The 20,767-nt window shown below is 36.9% G+C and overlaps 1 protein-coding gene across 3 annotated transcripts in view; it reads right to left on the bottom strand.

Moving 5' to 3' along the window:
* Window positions 1–20,767, bottom strand: part of TOX (thymocyte selection associated high mobility group box) — a 218,381-nt gene that overhangs the window by 15,606 nt on the left and 182,008 nt on the right. For all 3 annotated transcript variants that reach the window (XM_066180799.1, XM_066180809.1, XM_066180790.1), the window contains one exon: window positions 10,350–10,430. In XM_066180799.1, coding sequence (XP_066036896.1) covers window positions 10,350–10,430 — 81 coding nt within the window. The remainder of the gene's footprint in view (window positions 1–10,349; window positions 10,431–20,767) is intronic.

Raw genomic sequence — 20,767 nt, 5'->3', positions numbered from 1 at the left:
CTGCAAAAAGCCTTTACTGACATACTGATACACATTTCTATTTCCTTTGTAACTACAAAGATGCTGCCATACACCCCTTTAACAAAGATACAGGGAACCAATCTAATTATTGGACAATTCTGAGTTCACACATAAGTGCTAGATGCATGGCCCACACTGATAAAATTACAGACATATAGATAGCATAATTTGATACTTTAAATGCCGAATTATGTTTAGAGGAATTGCACAGTCTCTGGTCAGAGTTGAATAACATTTATTACACCTCTGAGAAGAGCTCTGCAAAGTGATCAAAAGGGACAGTTTCAGTTGTGTCAAACTATGAATCAGCTTTCTATATGTTTCTGCACCTCTTGATCAAGTAAAAAGCACAACACTTCAGTTTAACAGCAAGTATTTTGCTGTGACTTAGGATGCATTAAGTCATATGTGATCTGAAATCAGATTGTCCAATATCAGTGTAAACCACATCATTATTGTCAGTTACTGGAATCTTGATAAATGAACCCATTAAATTCCATTCTCCAGCGTACTGCACTTCCAGTTTTTTTCTGCAGCTAGGTCAAAACCACAGATTTTGTAAGTATTGCTGGAGCTAATAAAACAGGTGATGTCAAGTATTTTGGCTTTGTGTTGTCACTTTGCTGTGAAATAAACCAAGAAGCACGTATGAAACATAGCACACACTATGATTTTGGGCCCAATTGCTGCATTCACAGAGTAGGATGGGCATTGCACTGGTCCAGGGCAGCATCAGACACTCTTAGACAAGGACTTTTATTATGCGTAAAAATTGGAATTAAGAAAGAATGGATTTGACTGTCCAATATGGGCTTCAAACGCACAGTTATGTTTCCTACTTTGCAGGTTCGATTTCAGCCAATTTTCTCTTGACTTATCCAAGGAGAAGAGCACACAAATAATATAAAAAGCTCTCCCAAACCTCTAATTAATCTACCCCAAACCAACACAGACAATTTACATCACTAATTTATAGGATGGAGTTCTAGGATAAAATTCAGATATATGCACTGGAGACCAAAATTATAAATCCATACACACAGGCCACCAAACACTGGGGCTTAGTAACTCCAAAATGCAAAAAAGTCTTCTACTAGACATGTAGTGAGAACGTCTTCCATCACTACTAGCTGAAGAATGGCAGTGTAGACCCACCACTAGAGGGTGACAGAATATTACAGTTAGTTAATGGTAGGTGGTGGCATTTTACACATACATTAGTGAACATACACTAGAGTGACAAATTAGTTTTTCGTAATAGTCCTTTATGGTCTTTGAGTGGATTATATTTGTTCTGGAGAGCAAGTTGAAGTCTTACTGTGAATATTCACATTCTTCATAGTCTAGGAGAAGGATTTTCTATGGACCTGTCTCTCCTTCTAACATCATCACCTAATACTCTTGTCTAAATTAGATAAAAAAAAAAAATCAGAAGGTGAAAACAAGGTAGGAAGGCCAAGGCAATGTAATGGCACAGAGAAAGTATGACTGTCCTTTAGGCACAATACAAATCCACTTCCCAACGCCTCACCACAAAGAATCTGCTGTTTTACTGAAACATGAAGAAAAAAAGGGAAGAACATTTTGAAATCCCAAAAGAAAGATAATGAAAGTAGAAGAGACACAGGAAAAGGGAAGGAAAAAAATAAATACTACTGTAATTCTGATGATAACCAGTATAATTATATTGACTAAAATTACTGGTGGTGTATGACCCTTGGTCCACAAAATTATTTTATTTGTATAATGTTTTCAAGGAAGTGTGTGATGAGTGCTCTTCTTAAAAGACAGCGCTAAGAGTTGATAATTTTGCAAAAAGTTTGGAAAGTACTGAATCAAGCTCTTCCCCATGATTTTCACCACACCCATGATTTGCCTTCCAATTTTTGTGCAAAGAGAGCTTTCCCATGCACCTCTATTCCCCTGCTGTGTTCCAAAATTCCTTATGCTTTATTGACAAATTAAAGATTAAATTAGGAATAAGGGGTTAAACATTGCTCACTTAGCTGTGCTATTCTTTTCTGAAGGGAACTGCCCTGGGACTAGTGGTCATTCTTATCACACTGCAGTCAGGCCCAGAGAGTGTGCCTGTTCCTTAGAGTAAAGTAACATTAGGATTTCCCTCATCCCATCCCACTCACTCCTGTGGTCGAGAAATTACTTTTGTTAAAGACATCCTGTTCAAACTAGCAGTGTTACAGAAAAAACAGCCGAGATGATGACATTTTGGCATCTCCACAGCTCTCTTTGGGATGTAATTTGAAAACTGAAAAATTTTGAAAACTCACACTTCAAACTCTCACCTATGTATCTGTGTAACCAAACAGCTCTTGAAACCTACACATGAGTATTGATTCTCTTTCCAAATTGTGTCTGCCTTCTGGCTACTGTTGGAGATTCTAATCCCATTTTTGTTGGAACATAAACATCCATATGGTTGAAAGTAAAGCAAGGACATCTTTTAACAAGGCAGCACCCTAAGGGCCTGATCCTTAGACTATTGAATTTAAAGGAAACAAATTCAAACAGAATTTGGCTCACAGTGCAACACTGTTACTGTTACTTAAATATTAATGTCTGGATGTCCATGTCATTTTGCATGAAAACCAGCTAGGATCTGACTAACAGAGGCTGTGAATTATTCCAAATTGATGATCATTACTTTTGACCTCTGATCCATAAGAAGTAGACCTAGAATCTACGAGTGCCTATAGTTATTTCCTTTGTTAACATGGTAATGCAGTTTTTGTTAGAAATGTTGCCAGCAGGTAGGACTACATAGATGTTTTCACACATGATGTATACGGACATCTTCAACTTACACAGTTTATACATACTTCATATTCAGAATTCTTATGTACTATGGAATAATATGTGGGAATTAAATAAATTTTTACAGTAATTTCACTCTAGTAAGCAGTGCTCAATTAATAATGCTTTTTGCAATGTAAAACTGAAAAGTCGATGTTGTCTCAAAGAAACCAGAGATGTTCTATTTACAGAGAAAAAAGGGTTTTTTCCTTGTTCTATTGATTTCAAAAAAATAACGATCAAAGCCTTTCAGTTGGAACAATATAATTTCAGTTGTTTACAGATGAGATATTATCAAAATGCTTCTTTATTAATAACACCAATTAAGACTTCTTTTGTAGTAAAACATTCAGAAAATATATTCAGAACATTCAGTAAATGTTCTTGGTACTACTAGATGCTTATGTGTCCTTTAAATATATGCTGAGAGACCTCCTCAAGGGCAAAGCAAGCCTAGTGGCAAATATGCAAACAACAAACAGTGAAAGCAGCTTTACTTGTGGGCAAACACAATATATTCCAAATTCAGAATTTTGGTTTTTTTTTTTTTTTTACAAAGCCATAATGGTGTAACATAGTTCTATTTTAAATGAGAAACAGGTGTTTCTCTTAAAAAGAGAAATGGAGGTCTGGCATCCTCCCTCTACAGACCAGAACATGTACTATGTGAGTATTTCAGAGCCTGGAAAAGAGCTAAATCTAATTCAGGCTTTAGATGAATATGTATCATAAACCCACGTAGTTGCCACACTGTCCCTTTCCATGATGGTGCCATGCTCACACGTAGTGACTGGTGTCTGTCCTTGAGCCATGCTGAGGAATTCAACAATTTTTGGACTCTATGACCAGAATGAAGGTTACATTCAGGAAACAGCAGTGATTATGTCAGCTGGTACCAGGATGGTCCAGGCTGTGCAGGCTGTGATCAAACTTAGGCAGGCCTGACTCAGCTTAAAAATGAGTTATCCTCAGTACTGTGACATTAAAGAGGCAGATAGAAGGAAATTGGCTCATATTTATGCAGTTCCTACAAAGCTTACCTAAGCTTAAGTTTGCATCTGCTGTCTTTGCTGTGTCTTTGGTGGAAGGAGCATCTTGAATTGTTTATTCCTTCTCTCAGCTTTTCTGTGTTCACATAATCCTGTCTGTTTGTAATGTTTTTGACATTTTAGGTCACTTCCAACCCCAAGCCTGTCCTTGAGAAGAATCCCTTTTTCTACCCTGCATGGGCTCAGCCATTTTATTAATACCCCTGTAAAGACGTTTAGGAGAGAATGACTTCTCTCCAGCACTGCTTTCCCTTTCTGCTTAGCTCTTTAACTCCTACAGAGATTCCTTTGATTTAACTCTATCCACTCCAGTAAATAACTCATATGCATATTTGCAGCGCAGCTGCCTTCCTACCTAAGTCACAAGAGGCTCTTAGCAAATGACGTTTCCTATTTTGTTAATTCCAGTCACCTAATGCAATAACAACATCTAGGACCCCAGAGAGTTCAGAAAGCTTTTTGACACATTCTTGATGTTTCAGAAACAAAGGAGTAAGCCATGGGTTGTCATCTATAATTAGTCAAGGTGGCTCAGAAGAACATCTTCAAATCTAAATATACATTTTGTCATCATCTACAGGGGATTGTCATGGATTCATTTAGGATATGTAAGTAAAAATGGATGTTTTATGAATGTAACCTGGGTACATGTGATAAAGGATATGCAACTTTAATTTGATACAAGTGTTTTAATTCCCCAAATGGAAGCACTAGGCTAATAGTGAAATCCAGTTTTATTAACTCACTTCAAAAACAAACACATTTACTCTTCAAATCAAAATCTGGCTTCTGTCAAGATCAAGACATTTCTGCCACTTTTTGGCAGAAATTATGTGAGAGCATCTCTCAGTTTTTGCACTGCTGAATGTAAAGTGTCACATGATTTAGCCTCAAATCAAATTCATGGCACTAACTTAAATATAGTTCGCTTTTTATTTTCAGCTGCAGTAGATCATTGGTTTCATTGCTAGACAAAAAAAATGTTTGGACTTGTGTTGTGATGAGATTAGAAAACTGTTTTATAAATACATGTTTACTTAGAAGATACTCTGATAAAATCATGTATTTGCACATAAAGGATTTAATTTACAATTCTTTGAAAGTTTCTGACTACATCAAAACTCCAGAAATAACGAAAGAATGAGGTATCACAGAAGCATGAAGTGCCTGCTTTGGAAGCTTTTCATTGCAGTTTTTCCATCTAGAGATTCTAATTGAAAAAAAAAGTAAAACATGTTTGTGTATGTCATCATTCTGGGATAGTTTTGTTATTGCTTTAACAGAAATATTGCCATATGTCTTGTAGCACTTTAATAGCTACCAATAGAAAAAAAATCATGCATCAAACATAACTGCATTTTGTATTTTTTCTTTCTCTTACATTTTCACTGAGAACAGCCTAACTGGTTTATGCAATTCCAAAAACATCTGCATGGACTAGAGCTAGATATATTGTAGGAAAAGCTGTTCTCAGAAGCAAGTGCCTCTTTGCCAGCAGCAGAAGGGATGCTGCTCTCCTTGCATGCAATAGCCAACTTGTTAAAGCACTGACCAGGAGACAAGACAGTTCAGTCACTAACTCTTGTCAAGAGATATTAGGAATTTTATTTCCAAAAGAAATGTCCTAAACCCCAGCAGCTGCTTATTTCAGGAAGGAGTGAGCCAGGATACAGTGCCCCCCGTACATCTGAAATGATGCAGTGACAGAAAACAAATTGTGGAGAGAGCACACCTGCACACACACATTTATTTAGGAGTTGGGAAATGAATGATCAGGGAGTCCAATATATCTTTTTGCTTTTTTATATGTTAGGCAAGTGCTCTCACCACATATATACATATACATATATGAAATTGGAAACTAATACCAATTTACCGTTTTAGTTTTGCGTTATTTTTGGGATTTGCTTTTGTTGTTGTTTTCATTTGGTTTTTGTTTGTTTACTTGTTTTGCTGATTGTGGGTGTGGTTTTGTTTTAATCATGGTCTCCATATTGCTTTTTACAAGTAGGTCAAATGTTTTGATGTATTTCTGCTACATTTTTAAGGGACTTGAATTCCTTAGGCTGATCATTTTTTATTACAACACAGGCAGTGCAACAGATACTTTGGGTCCCCGGAACTCTGGTTACAAATTGCTCTGCTAATGGCATTAAGGCAATGTCAGTCTTACAGATATGACCTTTAGTTTTCTTATGAACCACAACTGTAAGATGATGGACTAGGAAAAGCTAAGTCTGCCATATGTTTCAAGAAGCAATTTTACATGTCCAAAGGATTTGCACTGTCCACAAAACTGAAAAATGTCCAATGTGCTCACTTCAAAGTCAAGTGAGGACACCATTTTGACTTAGATACAACATCAGAGTTTTGAAATATGCTTGAGTATTTTGAATTTGAATAATATTCCCCTTGCTGAGAGGTTTTAGCTTCAGCCATAGTCGCTAATATATATCTTCATGAAACTTGAAACTGTGTCACTACAGAGAGAATTAAAGATTCATCAGGTCAAAAAGAAAAAAACAGGGAAGAGAAATCTTTTTTGTACTACTAAAACAGATACATTTGTACTGCTATAATTACCATACATATATGTATCACTTATATGCCCATAAATATATTATGCATGTTGAATACATAACATGCATATATTGTGCTATAAATATTCATAGATGAACATATGCAATATATGAAAGTATTTAATATTTACCCATATATATCTGTATTAAATATATATATTTGAAAGATGCAGCAAAAACTCTAATGTCAGCTGGAAAAAAAAGGCTGGTTAGGCTAGAAAAAGTGCTTGTTATATGAAAAAAGTAAAATTGCAATTCACAGCATTTTATGTAATGCTGTACAAATTACCAGATACCAGAGACTGCATTTCTGGACCTGAATAGTACTAAAAGTTGCAACTAAGGGCAAATATAAAGACACTTGTTTACAATGCAAAGGCTTAGTCAGTACTATAAGCAATATGGCAATCTGCATAGCAGAAGATATAATGCTTTGTTATGTGTTTTTACTATACCTATCAATTCCTACACACATGAACAAACTCAACAACACACCCATAATTTCAACCAGTATAAAAAAGGAGAAAGTACAGGAAATATAAATGAATGGGAATGAATGCATACTGACATATTTTTACAATCAGAAGTTTACCTTATTTACTGGGTAGTAGCCATACATGTCTTGTAAAGACATCATGAACACATTTAAAAGTGTACTAGAGATGGGCTGGCAATCCTGTTACCAGAGTGGCTGGTGACACTTCCATCCTTTTCAGCCATGATTTTGTCAAATAACACAGTCTGATATGAAACACACAATGGGTGTGTGTGACCTCTGTGTGTGTGTGTGTGTGTGTGTGTGTGTGTGTCAAACTCCAAACAGAACTGCTCTGCTTTCTAAACAATGCATGGGGAGGGGAAGGGAGGGGAGGGGAGATGAAAAAGAGAGTAAAGGGGCAAGGAGCTGAGTGCCCTGGAGAAGGCCACTCTCTCCACCCGATGCTCCACTTCCACCCCACAGCTTGGATCTGTGTGTTCACCAGTGTGTCTGAATTTCATTATTCTGCTGCCAGGCAGAGGCTAGGAAGTGTCCTGGCAAATAGGAGTTCTACCCTGTTTCTCTGTAATCTTCTACTTTGACTATTCTGGAATCTCAAATGGCCAAGGTAGGCGCCATGACTTCAATTCCATGTCTGGACTACTGAGGCAGAACATAGCATATGTCCAGTCCTTGCTTTTCAGAAAAGACAAGACTTGCAAAAAAATGCAGAAAAACATACACAATTACTCTCATATGCTCACTAGTTTAAAAACCAGTAATACTTAATGAAAAAGGTAGCACAATCAGTGTCAAAAAGACAGGAAACAGGAAAAGCAGCTGCTCTGGGCTGTGTAAAGCACCTGCTGAGCTGGGCAGAGGGGACCTGAGCAGAACCCTTGCTTACTTGTGCCTGCCTCTTCCTGCAGAAAGAGACCTCTAGGAGGGGAGATGAAAGAAAGTCTGAGAATTGGATAACATTTGGATAGCAAAAGCATGTCCTGATGGCATATGAAGCACAACTGAGCATCTCACAGCTGCCACCTTGAAGTCATTGGAGGTCTGCTATGAACATGAAGGGCTAATATTGTTCAAATACTCGAAAAAAGATCTTTCAAGGAGAATACACAAAACTACTGGGAACCTGATTTCACAATGAGTTAATTGCATTTGAAAATATGGACAATACAAACTTCCTGATCCCAGGTATTAGTGAGAATTTCTTTACACCAAAGCACTGTTGGGATGAGCAGCACAGAAATCTCTATAAAGTAGCAAGGTTAAACAACATGCAATAAATATAACTCAGGAGGATCCAGGGTGAACACCTGATTATAAGTGTGAGATACCACAGAGTGAGTTAGAAAGTGTAAAATATATATGGGCGTAAATTATTAATATGGTAATAAAGAATTTTTGGAAAAAGTGTGTTACTTTTGGCAAGTCTAAACCTTTGATAATGAGGTCTTGGAGTCTTAATAATACCATCTAAAAGTAGTTTTTATGGATAGTAATGAAACAACATGGACATAAAAGACCACAATGACTCCAAATAATCTTAATTATGTATTATATATATTTTCTCATGCTTACAGGCTTGTCTAAAGAACTACAACTCTTCTGGTGCCATATAAATATTTAATAATGATAACATAGAATATACTGATATTATGTTACAAATGGTATTTTACATCCTTATTCCAAAATGGACTTGCTTTAGTTCATGCCAGCTCTGTTAGATTCATTAAATGTGTTCATGGGAATAAGCAATCAGTACTCAGCTTCATTAAGTCTATATTTTTGTACCTTCCACACTAATAACTCCACACTAATAATTCCAAAATATTGCATTATGGACAGAATTTAAATAATTGCTTTAAAGTTAAGAAAATGCTTCAGTGCTTTTCTGACTAACAACAAATTTGAATATTTGCACAAATAGATTCATGCACTGAACTGATCAACAGTCTTCCAAATTTTTTTCTAAAAAATGAACTTCAGAAAATGCTATAATACACTTTTTTATCTTTAAAAAAAAAAACCTCATTTTTTACATTGTGCATTTCAAAATTATGCCACATAGAGTGTTACATAAAGAGTCCATGATGGGCTAAATAATGATAGCCAAGTTATCTTCTCAAGTGAAAAGCTGGGTTAAAATTTGGAATATTTTGACCTTTTAGACCTATCTTTTACCAATAAGCAAGCTATTTCAAAAAGATTTAAAGATTTGCTTGTGTTCACATGGTACTCTTTCTGAAGGCAACGATTATTTCTGGAACCAAACAGTCTTAATACACAAATGAAAGGTACACTGTAAATTAATTTAAATAAATGCAGGAGTATTTATAATGGCAGCTAAAAAGTGGAAAGTTATAGGACACAACCCTCAAAAATGAATTGGGTGGCACACATATTTCAGACTTTTAAATTCAGAACAAACACTGACCAAAAACAGAGGTAATGTAGAAACATGCATGAGAAGTCCTTGCATGGCTAATCATCTAGCAAACCCCCTGAAAAATTAATATCGTATACAGAGTGTGCAGGGCCCCAGAAATATTTAGAAACTAACCAAGAAGTTCTTCTCATGTCCTATATGGCAGTCCTTCACACTGTGCTCTTTACCTCTAAAGTTGATTTTATTTAAGTAAGAACAAAATACATCCAGATTTATTTTGATAGACCCAAAATAAATGGTTCTAACTGGTGTGATCCTGAAGTTGCTCAATGGGTTTTTCGCACTGACATGGTACAGTAATTTCACATTCTTCTGCATATTTAAAAGTCTATTATAAATTCTAAAGAGTCTACTGCAAAATTATGGGCACTGAGAATGTTTGAATAAATCTATTCAGAAAATTGCTACTGGCTGTTTATTTGGCATGTTCCAGTAAAGAACGGTCCACCACTGTCTTAGTGGTGACCTATGCTGTGCTCACAATGGCTTCCTGGATGTAAAATGGAAATTCACATTTCTTATGAAAATCTGAAATATCGTCTGAGCTTGACTATTTCTGTTTTGTGATGGTAAGGTAAAAAGCAGTTCTAAAAAACCCCCTGCAAAACCAAACCCAGGCATTTTGTGTGTGATATATATTTTTTTTTCCCTTATAGGTAGCACAGTGGCCGCCTGGCATGTTTATTATATCAAGGTCTGATTACCACTACCTCCTTCCCCTGTTGAACTGGCATGTTACTCCCAAACTGAAGTGCTGTCTTGATGACCAGGAGGTAAAGGACATCCTTATGTGGACAGATAACTGTGTTTATTGAGCGTTTGCAACTTTAACGCAAGTTTAAGGTGATAATAAACAAGGCTATTTGCACTAAATGCTGTAGTGCTCAGCTGAAAATGGTTTGCAATATGTCACTATATATATGTGTGTATGTATATATATTATGTGTTACCTTGGATACAAGGCTTGCTCTGTAGGCAGCTAACTGCTTCAGATACTCCTTCTTGGCAGCTTCAGTTTTCTTTTTGTATACCTAAAAACAAAGAGTGGCACATTGGTAAATGATTCTGGTTTTGTTTTTATATATCACTGGTGTGTCTCATGCATTTTCATAATGTCTTTCTAAGTAAACAGCCTTTCCTCCTCATATTGCTTAAGGAGTGAAATAATAAACATCAAATATTTTAAAGAAAATATTGTTCCAACTGTGAAACACCATTTAACTAACCAGCAGTACAGAAAAAACAATATCCCTCATAGCATCTCAGGTTTAATTGCTCAAAGTGAAGTGTGGGGTATACTTTCAAATGGGGCCTTTGGGGATGGAGGAAGGTAGGTGTGACCCTCTCCACTGGCTTCCACTTGTGAGAGCAGTTAAAACCCTCTGGGGAAGACAAGAATTTGCAGAAAGACATTTGAGCTAAATGAAGGAGGAGATGACAGCACCACAGATAAGCCAAGAGGATTCTTCTCTTCCCTGGGTGAACTGTTGGGGGCAGTCAAAGAAGCCCATGGAGCCGCTAAGGATAATAAATGTTAGTCATTATTCCAGTCTTGATCCCATATCGGTCTAATTAACTTCTCAGAAGCATGGATCTATTTCTGAACATTTCTCTCAACTCACCAAATTATTTTAAATGTGGCACTTGCACAATCTCATAATAGATTAAAGACCTTGGAAAATCACTTCAATTTTGCCCAGATTTCAAGATCAAAGATTATCTGCAGGGTTAGGCAGGACCTCATAGTACTGCAGTAACATGATGTTAGAAAAGCATGTGTAGATATTTAGGGTTGAACGCTCTCAAGAGGAGAACCAGCTTCTGACCCATGGAGCCTAGTTAATAACTTGCTGTTAGCCATGTCAGTGACAGATTTAGGAACACTCAACATTTCTGTTTGCAAATATTGTCATGAGTTTCTCACTACTTCATGATTTGGGTCTTTTCCTGAAGGGGTAGATTTAGGAGTCATGTATGCATCTGGGCTTCATGTAACTAAGCAGGACTGACTCCTCATCTTTCTTGTTGAAAGGAAAAGTTTAAAAAACATCTAAACGTTTAAAAGTGATGGAGAAAAAAAAGGGGAAAGAAAATTTACTTTTTTATTGTTATATTTCATGATTTTTAAGTTACTTGAAGGAGGTTATTCCACATGTGGATGGGAATTTGGGTTTCGTAATATTGAAAAAAATGAAACTGCAGCTTTGTGTCTCTTTTTTCCATGCCAAATGCACAACCTGGGCACCTGAGGAAAGCCTCCATGAGGAAAGTAAAGACTGCCCACCTTCCCCCTCCCATTCCTCAGTGCCTGGTTAACTGGGCTATTGATTCAAAGCTAAAAGACAAGCAAAGTTATTTAGGAGGACAACTTTGGGGTGTTCTTCTGAATTCCACAGCTAAAAGCACACATGAACATCTCCTCCCCAGAAAGAAAAACTTTATGAAACTTTAAAGTGTTCTCTTTTGATCTTCCAATGCTTCAGTAAAACCAGCAGTCCCGTAATGGAGAGGACCTGGCAGCACAGAGTGTACACACAGAGGACAATACAGTTGCAGACTACAAAGGGAGAGTGGTAACGTCAGGCTGGAAGGATCCAGTACAACACCGTTCTTACAAAGAATGTACTCGTGAAACAATTTTTTGTTTCACTAACGCTTTGCTTTCAGACACAGAACAAACCTCAGATACAGGCTGGCAAAACTCAGAGGCTGCCTAAAAGGATTAAAGATTCTGCTTCCCAGGGAAGCAAAAGATCATAATGGAAACAGAGAAGTCTTAGGCTTCTAAAATTGTAAATATAAAGACAGAGGGGGAAAAAGATTGGTTTTAGCTGTGCAACTGTATCTTTTCACCCTTGTAATTTCTCCAGATTAAGATAAATATGTAGTGTCGATCTCCTATTGTTCTGCAAATAAAAATAAAAAGGTAGCAATTTGCTTCTTAAGTTGTGATCATTTGTGATTATTAGGGGAATTACTATTTGTTTTTAAAACAAATAAAAAATTAGCCAGCAGTCTGTTCCTAGCTGCTAGAATGCATTCAGCTTGACCTACAGAACAAAGACTAAGTTATACTGCTTTGTATATTGCAATGCCTCTGCATCACTCTAATAACCAACTTAAAAAACAGAGCTGAACAAAGAATTTTACACAGAATAATGTTCTTCAAAAGATCATGTATCTACTGCTTTCACATTGGATTTTATTTTGCATTACACAAATTTATAAAATAGACACTCCTGCTGTGCTCTTACAGTCACAGCATAATTGAAAGAGACCTCTGGGACCTGACTTTTCCTGCAAATAGTCATATTGCACAAGGTTAACTCAATAATGTGAAGCTAACAACAATTCTGCAAATCTCCATCTAAAACATCACTACTTCATAGAAACATCATCAGACCATTGTTATTTAATTATGTCCTACCTACACATCTACCATGTTCAGTATACACACTGCCTTGACCTCTTCAATCTTTTAGCGAAGAATAATAATCACATAAACACCACATCTTCCTTTGCACTATAAAATGTAACAATTTAACAGGAGGTCATCATAGTATAAAAGTCCTGACTGGGTGGGAAACAGTTTTAGATGAGCCCAGCCTGCTTTGACATTTGCAGGAACAGCCCCTTCAGGCTGGCTTGTCTGGAAGGTGATCAGCTCACCCTTGGAAAAGCACTGGTGTGTCCCCTGATTGAGGACCACAGGTTGAGTTCTCACTATGTCCTTCTGAAGGTGCCCACTGCTTAGCTTAGCATATAACTAGGCTGATGATCCTCCTGCTAGTTTTGGAAATTGATTGGTCATCACCTAGACTAAAAATCTGCCTGTCTGGGGAGTAAACACTTGGTAACATAAATAGCAAAAAGTTCTGGTCTGCCTGTCAATATTTTTCTCTGAAGGCAAATGAATGTGGCCCTGCAGCGGTACTAATTCACTGGCTTTGTGCTGGACTGGACTTGTGCTGGTGGCTTATGAAGGCAGGGCAAGTGGGGAGTGTCTTCAGCATTTGCAGCAGTACCGCAAACAGGTATGAACAAGTCAGCTGCTCCTCTCAAACCCTTTTCTAAAATTTTTTTTTCTGCAGCTGTGAAAATTTTTTAGCCCTCAGGCTTAAATAGTTTTGTGTTGTTGTAAGTACAAGGCTTGCAACCGTGCAGCACTTTTGGGGAGGAAAAAGGCTTGTGTCGTCATTCAAGTGTGCTCTAGATAATAGCTGAAGGTATTTTGAGCTTCATGCCTAAGACAGTGACAGATTATACAACACATCATATCCAATAATACACTTAACATTTTTCCTGTATCATAAAGCAAAGATCTCTTCTGTTGCTTATCTATACTGTATAGTGGGAATATTTAATTTTATTTAGAGCGTCTCAGAAATCTCCTATAAGATCATTTTCCTGTCCTCTGTCAAGCAAGCAACAATTATTAAATAAGTAACTTGACAGGAACATATAGTTATGGAATCAAATAATTTCTATTTTGTTTTAATTCAATTAACATGATAATTGAACATCAACTGATTGTCACTCAGGCAGCAAAGGCCCATTCTGATTCAGCAGCCTATTTGTGTCTTTACACAGTATTTTATTTTCGATATTGTCCCAGTTGTGGAAAAAGGAATGTTGGCAGAAAAACACATCATTTTGTATATGCAGGGTAGGTTAGTTTAATTTATTCTTTTTCTCTTCAGCATATTATAGAAACCCCAAAACACCAAGACTGCATACATTTGTCTCTAAATGGAAGTTGCTGGCATTATTTTCCTGCTGTACTTCACAGACTCAAATGCAGACACCATAATACACAGGTCCTTGTTTAATCACACTTCCAAGGTAGCTTCACGTTCCCTTACACTGTACAGCAAAGCATGTAAAAAGGAGCGAGCACAAAACCCTACTTTGTGCACATAAATATATAAGATAGAATTTGAATTAGGCCATCAGGAAAAACTAATGCCCTGGGCTCTCACAGGCTGGTACTAGCCCCCAGGGCATTGCATCAGAAACATTCGGCTCAGGTTTCCTGGGCTGACCATGCACGTGGGCCACCAGAGCTACTGCAGCCTACAGCAAGGACTGAACTCTTCTTCTCAACAGTGATGCACATCCCTCAACTGAATGCACCAAAATTCCACTTGGACAGAGAGGGGTGGCAAGTTACAGGACAACCACTCACAAATACTAGATCCACCAAATTAAAACCACAGAACTAAAGCACTTTTGCCTTATGCTCCCAAATTCTGGTCATGTTTTACTTTATGTATTTTAACTGCTGCTGTTTAGATCTTGTATTTTTGGATCATAAATTCTTTAAGGCAGGCTTTATGTGTCCCATATATTTCTATGTGTTCTATAATATGAAGTTCACTACTGATATTATATATTATTATATATACTACATATATTATATATATTATATATAATATATATTATATTATATATTATCTATTACATATTATATATTATATAGTATATATTATATATTATATAATAAATTATTATAACTATTATATATAATTAGTATATATATTATATAATATTTTTATATATATTCTGGAAGTCTGCAAAAGCTCTGTGTCTCCTAGCTGACAAAGCTAATTGGAATGAACCATGCTACTTCCCTGGATTTGCCTAAAAAGATGGTACAAGGATGACAAAGAAGGGGAAGTTTTCTGTTTATCTTGTGCATATCTCCTTAGAGCTGAGACTTGCAAGAGAGTTTTATTTTTCTTTTTAAAATTATGTGAAAGTGCCCACATTTGTTTTGGTGGAAGTGTTCCAGAAACCCCACAAAACAGTATATGCAAAAAGAGTAAATCAAAAAGCAACAGGACCGATTTTGTATTTTTGGTCTCTGCAGTGTTATATCCCATGGGAGTGTCATTTTCACGGACTACAGTTACAGGAATGTCATCTGATAAAATACAGTAGGCTCCAATCCAGAATTAAATTCCACATTCAGATTGTCATTCCTGGCCCTAAACATGTCAGCTCATAGGGAAAACTTGTATTTTTTTCCAAGTGGGAGACATATCTCTAGTTTTAATCTCCTGATTTTCCAGCAAAGGCACCTAGAGCTGCACATACTCATCTGAAATATGGAGAAAGATATTCCCACAGCAGTCAGAAAAAAAAAAATCCTCAGAATTGCTTAATGGACGTTGAAATATGTTACCATTTGATTTTTAATCTAAGTACATACAGTAACAAAGAGGCCCAGGGCTAGCTATATGGCTCAGTAGTCTCTTTGACTGCAGAGCATGGAAAAGATACTGATGACATATTAGAGGCTTAAGGGAAAGAATTCTGTCTTCCTGGCATGTGAGGGAAAGATCACAGGCCAAATTCAGCTCTAGCACAAACAATGAGACTCTATGGAGAAGACTGGAAATTGCAGCCATTTGTGTCAGGCCTAAATCTGACCTCACGGTCTTGATGCTTTCAGCTTACAGAAGCAGGACTGTACAATTTATCAGAAGCATGTTGGATGAAAGTTGAGTACAGAACAAGTGACATTAAATGTATGGTGATTATTTCTACCTGTTGGTACTCTTTTTTGAAAAAAAATAAGGATGTGAGCCTGAATGGAGGTATAATAATTGGGCCTAAATCCAGTTTTTGGATGCAAATGACATGCAAAAGTCATGTTCCTATTGAAGTCAAATGTATGGCTAAAAGCTGGGGAAGAAGAATAAGTTGAAAACTAAGGCTATTATTTATGCACATTGCTACAGCAGTATTCGAAATCCAGGGTCCTTTTGGCCCAGCTGCTTCCAAGTACAATAAGAAGGTAGAGTGGATTTAAAGTCAGCATTTCATAACTCAGGGGCCTTGTGCAATATTTCTCTAGGAGCTGTGTTTGTTGTGTGCTGCAAAAGGATGTTAGAAATCCGCCCTGAGCAGGGGGTGTCTGATGTTCCCTGTGACTTCAGTGCCCCCAAAGGGCCTGATACTTCTCCCCTCTGACATCAACAGAAGTTAAGGGGTTCAAGGACTGGCCATGTAGAAGCCAGGGCTATAGAAAAATCTGAAGGTATAAATTCGCATATAGGTATGAAGACATGAGTTGTATCTGTGCTTAGTATGTGTCTATTATTGGTCCATTTATGTTCCAGCTCATTAAGCCCAGATGCTTCCAGAGGAAGAGAGAAGGAGAATACACCAGGATGAGGATCAGTTGTTTTGAAATCTTGACATCCCAGTCTAGTCCTTCAAAGGGTAGAGATGCAACTGCAATTTAGAAATTTATGAAGAAAAACAGGGTATCTCCCAAACACACCTAAGATGCAACACTGGTGAAAGCAACATTGCTGATGCAGGTAGCTGGGAGAAGAGATGAAAGGTTGCTGTCTGTTGTGCCTATTCCAGAATCCATTTTGCCTATAATTTACTTTGGCAGTGTGCACACACAGGTGTGCCCTCTCTTCCTATTCTCATTTACAAAAATAAAACAAAGCTAAACCTTGTGTGGTTGTTTATCTACTGAACTGGGAAGTACATTCTCATCCTCTTACAAGTGTGTTAGTTACTCCTTGGAGATTGCTTCATTAGCATGGAGCAAGTAAGGGTTTTTAAAGGGAGAATAAGAGATAGATAAACAAATGTCTGTGTGAGTATATCAGCATATATAAGAAAATAAATTGAAAATTTCTTCTTAAAAATGCTGTTGACTACTTTGACCTCATGGCCTGCATATTTTCTGAAGCTGTTTCAGCAGCCAGTTGGCTGCTGACACTGGGCACTCCACATACATGGCAATGCAGTGGGGACATGCTGGCTCTCTCAGCCATGGGATGGATGATCCTATTTGTCATGCCAAGCGACGGGACGCCGTCGCACCCTTGGAGGGAGGATCTAGGTTGGGTGTTCCCAGAGAACGGGCAGAGTCATGACCTCTTGAAACACTGATCTTAGATCCACTTTGATCTGACTTGTGGTATCTCACACCATGAGAGAAGCTGTGGAGATATGAGGTGTCGGCCAGCATTACTTGTAAACCCCCTCCTGATCTATCTGGCTCATCCCAGCTGTGGATAATGTGCTGCTATATCTGAAACATCCCTGTGATCAAAAGAGAAACTTATAATACACACTTTGTTATTTTTCATGCCCAAATCAGTCTGGGTTACTTTTAGAGACAAAATAAAACCCCCTGAAATCTTGTGGGTTAGAGTGAAAATGGTAAAAGCATTACAAACATTGACACTACTGCACAGGGACTTAGTTTTACATAAGTATTGGTAACATACAATACAAGTTCCATCAGATGTTAAAGCATAAACTGCAGGTTTTATCTATTGGGTCTTTGAGCACCAATGAGGAGTAAATGATTTGATTTTGTGAGCTCGGAGGATTTGTCAGCTGCCTCATATGTATAATTCTGGCTCTTCATATTCCTGCTGCTTCTAATTTAGCAGGACAGGCTCATAATTGAAGCAAATTAACTATTTACACTTGCCACTTCTACCAGGGGAAGAGGACACATCAGCAGGAAAGAATGAGTGGGAAATTAAATTCTTCCCACTTGTGTCAGATCTGCCCTTATATAAACACATTAACAGTAATTTCATGAGGCGTCAACCATAGGAATAAATACTGAGGGATAAAATAATGAGGTGTTGCTATTGAGCTGAACTGTTGCAGCTAATATTACTGTCTATGAATTATGCAGCCTGAAAGAAAGCATCTGTCACAGCACTCAAACAGTCGTTTCACCTGCTTCTTCTGATTGTTAAGTTTTGGGTGCCCGAGGTGAATCCCTCCTTCTCCCAGCTGTAGGACCAGCACAACGTTGAAGCAAACACACAGGAACACATACACACACAAGTATGCACACTAAGCTCTTCATAGGAGGCCAAATTAATTCCTACTAGAATTCCAGTTAAGTCACTGAAGTTACACCAGAGATTAATTTTGTTGAATGTTGAATAGACATTCAATTCCATTTTTAGAATAACAGAACATTTATTAAGGTCTTTGGCTGAAGTTTTAAAGTTACACTAAAGTAAACAAGAACATTTTGTTTGTAATTCGCCACATCTATTACAGCTTTACTAGGACTCCAATTAGAAACTTAAGGTTCATTTAGTACATGCACATCTGGTACTGATTTAAAATTACTTTCCTTTTTCATCTAAGGACAGAAAATGACCTAAATAGCCTTTCTACCCAGTTTAAACCAGTGTTCTGTCTGAAAGCCAGTGACTCAACCATTTAGCACGCTGATCCCTGTTTCCTAGGGGCTGTTTATCTCCCCTTTGCAGTAAAAAAGTGTGCAAAGGGCAAAGATGTACATAGATAAGCAACAGAAATGGGAAGCACAGAAGTATAGTACTAAGGAGAAAACAGTGTTTGTGATCATAGCAGAGGAACTGAAAAAGTCACTGAAAAAAAAAATCCCAGTGCTATGGCTACAGCATTGAGGAGAATGTACCTCAACATACTATTGCTACAGCTGCCTACCATTCACAGATTTATTAATCTGAACAATTTTAGAAAGCATTTACAGTGAAAAATGAAGGAAAATGCACAGCGCCTGCTTCCGATCATGTATAATATTGTACTCTATCCAGAATTTGAGAAGGCCATGACAAAGTCCACCATGACCACTAAACTCCCTTTTAACTTCTAGACTCTGTGTAGATAGATTTGGACAAACAAAATACAGGCACACACCAGCATTGTTTGCAAATAAGCTTTTTACACACAGAAATTAATGGGAACATATGATTTAAAAATTCAAATGTCTTCATATGATAAAATAAGAGAGAAGTATACTGGTATCTGTTTTAGTCTAATAAATTGCATTACTCTCATAGAAAGAGTATCAGAGTGCAATCCATTTTAAGCATAACCCTCCCCTAACCTCAGTAAGGCACCCACCATCAGCTAGTTCATAACACCATTTCCTTTTTTGTCATTCAAATCCTATTTTCTCAAAAAACACTTTCCTGGTTCTTCACCGTTTGAAAAACATATGTGGTTATTGCACAAAGCTTTTCAAGCTACAGTCTAATATGTCAGGTTATCAAAAATTCGTTGCAAAGTCTTGGATGTACATATACTGCCCTTAGGTCATTATTGTACTGAGTTTCTATACTTTTATTTATTCTGCGGTCAATCTTCAAGAATAAACAAGAAGAATTCTGTGCATTTCAGAAAAATTGGCTCAGATCATAGGAACAAAGGAGATTTCATTTTAGCATGAAAACATGAGGCTATTCTTTCTCAAAAGCTGCATTATGGTCTACTTTCTGATTCATTTATATTTACTGTTTAAATAGTAAAAGGAGTTCCAATTCAGGAAACATAATTTGGAAACATATTTCTATTTAAATTCCAGAATAAGCATTAGCTTTCGAAACATAAGCCAGAAGCTTTTTGATAATTGAATCCTTTTCAGCAAGTATAATTCATCAATAAAGTAGTCTTCTAATGATATTATTGTTTCTTTATTTAACTATTTTTGAATTTCTGAAGCTTCTTCAATGCCAAATACCAAATGCTACATTAATCATTTGTATTTTTAGAGTCCAATTTTCCTACCAGAGACATAGGTTTCATAGCAGTTACTAATGCTCTGGACCTGAAAAATTAGGCCTTTAAAATACAGACTGTCTAGTCAGTTAAGATGTCTTGTAACCATTACTTTGTACTATTAGATCCCTAATGGAATAAAAAATGAGTTTAAATTTATTCTAGAAAATAGGATTGACAATTTTTTTTTTAAATAGAGACTATCTTTTATTGTTTTTTTGTGCAGTGTTAGAAAGGGCTTGGGCCTGGAATTTTAAAAATGTGCTTAATAGATGATAAGGAATAGGCAAAATGAGCCAAAAAGCAACAAAGATATGCTAACCCAAACTCTTTAAAGAATTGGCTTAAAAAACATAGTTGCAGCCATTTTGACATGCATGTGTCATCTGGATTCCATAACACATCATTCATCTGTGTTTCAACTTCAATCAACAACAGAGATAAGGAAAATAAATTTTGTTCTGTTCTTGCAGCATAGGACATTCAAATTTTGCTCTCAACCATGAATAGGAAATTGAAGTTAGAGCTGGAAATATAGGGTTTCATGCACTTTTCTTACACATTTTGATGGAAGGGCTGTAATATTTTGGTGGTAGTACTCACATTATAAGCTTAAAGGAAATGTGCATTTTACAGTCTTTTACGTTAGCCTTTGCTGGACATATTAAAAAAGGGAAAAAGAAGATACAACACAAGAAAATAACTCTAATGTGCCAGTCCAAGTGACTTTTCTGATGCCTTTGTTCAGAAAGTTACCTTTCCTCCAGCTAAAACTTCCAAACGCCGGCCTTATTCATTGGTGGACACTAGATAACAAAAGCTT

The sequence above is a fragment of the Chamaea fasciata genome, unplaced genomic scaffold, assembly GCF_029207755.1.
Source record: "Chamaea fasciata isolate MVZ Bird 193981 ecotype frontalis unplaced genomic scaffold, bChaFas1.0.hap1 SCAF_1, whole genome shotgun sequence".
NCBI lineage: Eukaryota > Metazoa > Chordata > Aves > Passeriformes > Sylviidae > Chamaea > Chamaea fasciata.
Note: the sequence above shows the minus strand (reverse complement) of the source record. Positions and strands in the feature narration are given on the sequence as shown.